General features: G+C 58.1%; 1 protein-coding gene across 1 annotated transcript in view; it reads right to left on the bottom strand.

The window, feature by feature from the left end:
• SEMA5A (sema domain, seven thrombospondin repeats (type 1 and type 1-like), transmembrane domain (TM) and short cytoplasmic domain, (semaphorin) 5A) overlaps positions 1-5,206 on the bottom strand; it is a 230,863-nt gene that overhangs the window by 86,416 nt on the left and 139,241 nt on the right. The window contains exon 5 of the mRNA XM_012721743.1: positions 3,789-3,851. Coding sequence (XP_012577197.1) covers positions 3,789-3,851 — 63 coding nt within the window. The remainder of the gene's footprint in view (positions 1-3,788; positions 3,852-5,206) is intronic.

Genomic DNA, 5,206 nt, shown 5'->3' on the forward strand with positions numbered 1-5,206 from the left:
TAATAGTAGCTATTACTAGTTGCTATCACTAGTTGCCATTCTAGTTGTTATTACTAGTTGCCATCACTAGTTGTTATTACTAGTTGCTATCACTAGTTGTTACTACCAGTGAGATCTAGAAAAAAAATGATCCTCCAGTCAGATGTGCACAAGACAGATATGTGCGGACATATTAAGAGCAGATATTATTCCTGTGCAAACACAGATGCATATTAATAAACATAAACGTACACATGGATCTCCTGCGAAGTTACGCTCTGTGAGCCCAAATAAAGTCAAACAGCCACGTGTGCATGACATACATCAGTGTAAATCGGGGCGCACTTCTCCGTAACAGGACGATTCCATCCCAGCTGCCTCCACAGGGCTTGTCTGAGCATCTTGATTTACAAGATGGAACGGTGGGTCCGCTTGCCGGTTGACGGCAGGTCACCCAGACCGTGCTCAGGCTTGCGGCCACCCCTCAGGACAAAGGCAGGCCCGGCTCGCAGCACAAGCGCCCGGCGTCAGCCTCTCCGGTCCAGGCTCACCCCCTCCTGGACCCCAGGGCGCCTGCCCAGCGTTCAGCCCTCAACAGCAGAGCAGCGGGAAGCGTGATGCCAGAACCCCAGACGCCCACGAAACTGCCCCCGCGCCCCGCCAGCCCAGTCATTCGAGGGGCGTGGGGTTAAAATACCCAAAGCGGCTTCTGAACGAGGCAGCGGAAAGTGCTGACGTGGGCTTGCACAGGACGCAGCCCTCACTCCCGGGAGCCCTGCGGCCCTTGGTGAAGTCCCGATGGCTGGGGCCGGCTCAGACACACCCACCGAGCAGACCAGGCGCGCCTGGTTTACATCCCGGGAAGCGGCAGATCAGCAGTCTCAAAGCCACTCTCCAGAGTGGCCTTGCAAAAAGAACTAACCGCAACCAGGCTTTAGAGTCTAAACACAGACGCTCCCCCTCTCGCGGTGCTGGGGGTGGGCACACAAAGGGAACTTGACCCACCCCCCGAGACAGGCCCAGATTCCAGAATTCCACTTTTTGTCCCTCTCCTTGACCTCACGTGAAAATGGCCTCGTGGGTCCCGGCAGGCCAGGGAACAGCTTTCTTGTGGAGGGCAGAGGCATGTCTGTGGGAAGGCTGTGGGCCCCCATTCTTGGCTCTGCCTTGAAATGCCTCCCCAGCGGGGCTCGGGCCCGGAGAACGAGCCAGTGGGCATGGTCTTTCTCATTTTTGAAATGTCCCATTTTGCATGATTCCTTTGATTTCAGGCAGGGAATGCGTGCTATCTGGGTCAGAGTTCACCGCAGCCAGCACCAGCAACAACGTCAGATCTCGCCACTCGCCCATCCCCAAGCCCACGCCGGAGGCCTGAATTCCACTCCCCCAAACAGATGCTTCATCTGTGCAACTCTGACCCCGTGGGTATGTTTTTTGATTCAACCCCTGGAATGGGCAGAAGAGGGGGTTCGGTGGTTTGAATGCTGAGTCCAGGGCAGCCCTGGACAGGGGTGGCCAGACTGCTCCCTCCGAGAGGGGTTCTCGTCAGCTCCCCTCTGTGTCCCGGGACTGGCCCGGGTCTCCTAGCAGAGGATTGCTGGGCCGGGTGGCATTTATTTCAAATAAGCCCCAGGATGCCAGAGGAAAAGCAGCCAGCGTGCCCGTGGGCTCCCTGCCAGGGACCAGCCCAAGGTCCGGCAGCGCCCATCTGCAGACCGGCCATGTTTCGCGCCCACGAGCACCGTGCAGGTGGCTCAGCTCCGCCCACCTGGCTCAGCACAGGGCGCGTCTGGGGTTTCTCCTTGCTCAAGACTTAGCTGGAGTCCAGCCGTATCCATCCATCTTACCGCTCAGCTTCAAGACGCCAGTGTAGACATTCTGACCCGGTCATTGTTCATGACCCTTTAAAACCAGAAACACAGAACTGACAGGTCTCACGTCAGGGGACAAAGTGCCTCTCACTTTCCTGTCGGGAGCGAGCACGCAGTGTGGCCCGGCCCAGCCACTGGGCGCAGAAGGTGGACTTCGCGTGGCCTCTGGCTTCCCCTTCTGTCCAGCCAGCGATCACTGCTCATGGCAAAACACGGCCAGTTTTGATTCAAGAGAATTTCTTCTCACCCCAGAACCTCATTTTCTAGCAGTCTACCTCGCAGGATCTCTAAGGATCGCCCAGCAGCAGAAGCCGGGCACGGGGAAGGCTTTGCTTCCCCTTCATGCGGGGCCGGGGAGCCGGGGCAGAGTGGGGTGGGGTGGGGTGGGGGTGCAGGCGCAGGCTGGTAGGGCAGTGGGGAGGGGCAGGCAGGACCCGAGGAGGTGGGCGAGGCCAGGGTGCTGGAGGTGTCCACGGGGGGGTGGTCAGCTAGGCTCCTGAAAGGGCAGGAGGGGCGTTACCCAGGTCACATCTTGGGAGACGGGGCTGATAAGTGTGTCACTGGGTATCCACAGCTGAACGGTGCTTATTGGTGTACCCCAAACTCGGGGGGGGGAGGAAGAGCCAGAAGGCCGGCGGAGATGGAGACAAGAAAGGCAGGAAAAGCAAGCGCTAGAGGAAGACGCACAGTGGAGGAAGCCGGCAGGCAGCACCCGGCCCCTCGGGAGACCCCGGCCCGGCAGGGCGACAGCTGTGCGGGCGTTGGAGCAGGGGCGCAGGCCCGTGGGGAGCGGGGCCGGGGACGCTGCCCTCCCTGCCCGCCGCAGCACCGGGTCCTGTCTGTGCTGGGTGCAGCGTGGACACGCGGGGCAGGACAGCGAGGAGGGCGGAGGCCCCACGGGGCCTCTGGCATTGGGGCAATTCACACGAGCTCAGCGGAGGCTGCCGGCCGGAGCCCCAGCCCGGCGGTGGTCTCCGCGTGGCCTGCGGATGTGGCTGAGGCGCCTCTGACAGGACTGTCTTGCAGTAAACAGCCGCCGTCAGCTGCCCTGTGTTTCCCTGGCTGCAGTCGGATGATCTTCCTCGGCCTCTTCCCTCTGCCTAGGTCTTTATTCAGCTTTGGCAACCAGGGAGGACCATGGCCGCCGATAAGATCGAGTGCTCACGACTCTTGCAAGCAGGGGCCGTGAGGATTTCCGCCGGGCTGCGCGTTCCGGGACCACGCTTGGGGGCGAGCTCCCCTCGCTGCTCCCCGGCCACTGCTCTCCTTAGTGACCCCGAGGTGAGCCCTGTGCTCCCGGAGCTGGGAGCCCCCAGAGGGGCGCCAATGAGCTGCCAGCGACAGGTCCCAGCACCCCTCTGTCTTCTCAGGCCAGGCCCGGGGTGGGGCCCGCAGTGTGGACCCACTCGGGGAGTGCGCTTGGGCCTGGGCGCCACACTGCTCTCTGCTGAAGAACTTGCAAGGACGGGGTGGGGGGGTGCGGGGGGTAGACAAGAGCTTATTTTAACGAAATGTGAAGTTGTAAATAAATCCCAAACATCTTTATGCAAAATTTTCTATTAGAGATAGCTAAATCACCCATTGCTCCTCACGCTCTACCCCCACGGGTAAGATGGGGTGCGGAGGATTCTTGCACAGGTAGATACGAGGTCAGAGACTCCAGACTTTCAACTAGACTCTTCGGACGGGTCTAAGTGGTGGCACAGACGAGGGATTCCGCACCTCAGCCCAACGATCGCACAGGCGCCCACAAGCTCTGTTCTGAATCCTTTTCGGAAACCGCGGGCCGCGTCACCGTAGTAAAGCCCTGAGAACTGGCGGACACGTGTCTTGGATCTCGCTTTCCCAGGCTCACCGGGGGTGGCACACATGCGCTCCCTGCCCTGCAGCAGGAGCAGCCCCGGTCGTCCCCCCGCCCCCCCAAAACGCCCCCCTTACCTTCGACTTGCCCTTGCTGTAACACGCGTTCTTGGCGGCTTCATCACACTCCCACGCCACAGCCTGCAGGAGACAGCAAACGACAGGGGCTGTTACAGCTCGGGCTGAACGGGGCACGTCAGCACCCGTGAGCGGATTAGCAAACGCAGCTCCACGGACCCCCATTTTCACACGGCCAGAAAAATTACACCCCCTGCCTGAGATGCAGGCTGGGGCTCAGGCTGCACCTTAACGCGGAGGCATGATGCACGCCTCCACCGAATGCATTTACACTTCAGCAGCATCCACGTGACGCGATGAGTCGCGGCTGGCTGCTGCGTGAGCAGAGGGAGCGGCGCCCGTGAACGTGTGGCCCCGTGGACTAGACCCGTGGAACCTTAAGCGGAATCTCGAAATGCAGAGACCTAGTGACCCTGGAGGACACTGAGCTTCTGCTGGCAGCGGGCCGCGGGTCCACGTGCCCGTGTGCTGCGTTCGGCACCATCCTGCACGGCCCACGCGCACAAACACACGCAGGGCGCGAAGCCGAGAGGACTCAGCTCCCGGGAGCACGCACACCTCCCCACAGCCGTCGCTGGCACGGTTACTGGCTCTGCCTCAGAATTCAGACTTGCAGATGTTGAGGACTTTTATCTCGCCCTTCCCAGATCTCACTGGAGCCCACCAGCGGGATGCACATACCCTGGCCTCTGATGCCATCTCAGGAGCGAACTGTGGGTGGGGATGATAAGACCAAGGCGCCCCGCTCCGAGTAGGCATCTTAGCATCAGAGTCCCCGTTAAACCATTATCAGAGGACATGGCCCTGGGCACAGGCATTCGCTTGGATGGATGCTAACTAAACTAGACCCCACGTAAACCAATATCAAAAAATGTAGCTTCACTCTGCTACATTTTGGAGAACTTCTAAGTTTTAAGAAATGTATGTTCTGCTGTACTTAGGAAAGATCTAAACTAAAACTTAGCAAAGAAATCGACGCCAAAAAAATATCTACAGTGATGTCAGGCTAACACCATTATCTAATATCAACTGTCCTCTGAAGAACGTTACACAACAGAGATTAAAACATAAAATACTCGTCTCCTACAACTTATCTTATTTGGTAACTATGAGGCCATAAGAAAAGAATGTTGGAAAGAGCCACTGAGGGGACAATACTGGAGCTGTTTCCCTGGTGCAAACTTGGGATTTTTGCAGTGTCAACATCTGAGAAGAGACTTCGCTAATTCAGCCTGCGATGTCTTTCTGTTCATAATGTTTAATGACAACAGTAAAGTCACAGCTAATCACCATCTGATGCAAACAAATGACTTGAATCCCTTCCTAGGATGACAAATGCTTTAGGGGAAGTGATAACACCTCCAGAGAACAGATAAGAGCTTCGCATACAGTTGCTAAAGACAGAGCTCCAGGAGGCC

Source organism: Condylura cristata, unplaced genomic scaffold (genome assembly GCF_000260355.1).
Source record: "Condylura cristata isolate star-nosed mole 26May11 unplaced genomic scaffold, ConCri1.0 scaffold00007, whole genome shotgun sequence".
NCBI classification, from domain to species: Eukaryota; Metazoa; Chordata; class Mammalia; order Eulipotyphla; family Talpidae; genus Condylura; species Condylura cristata.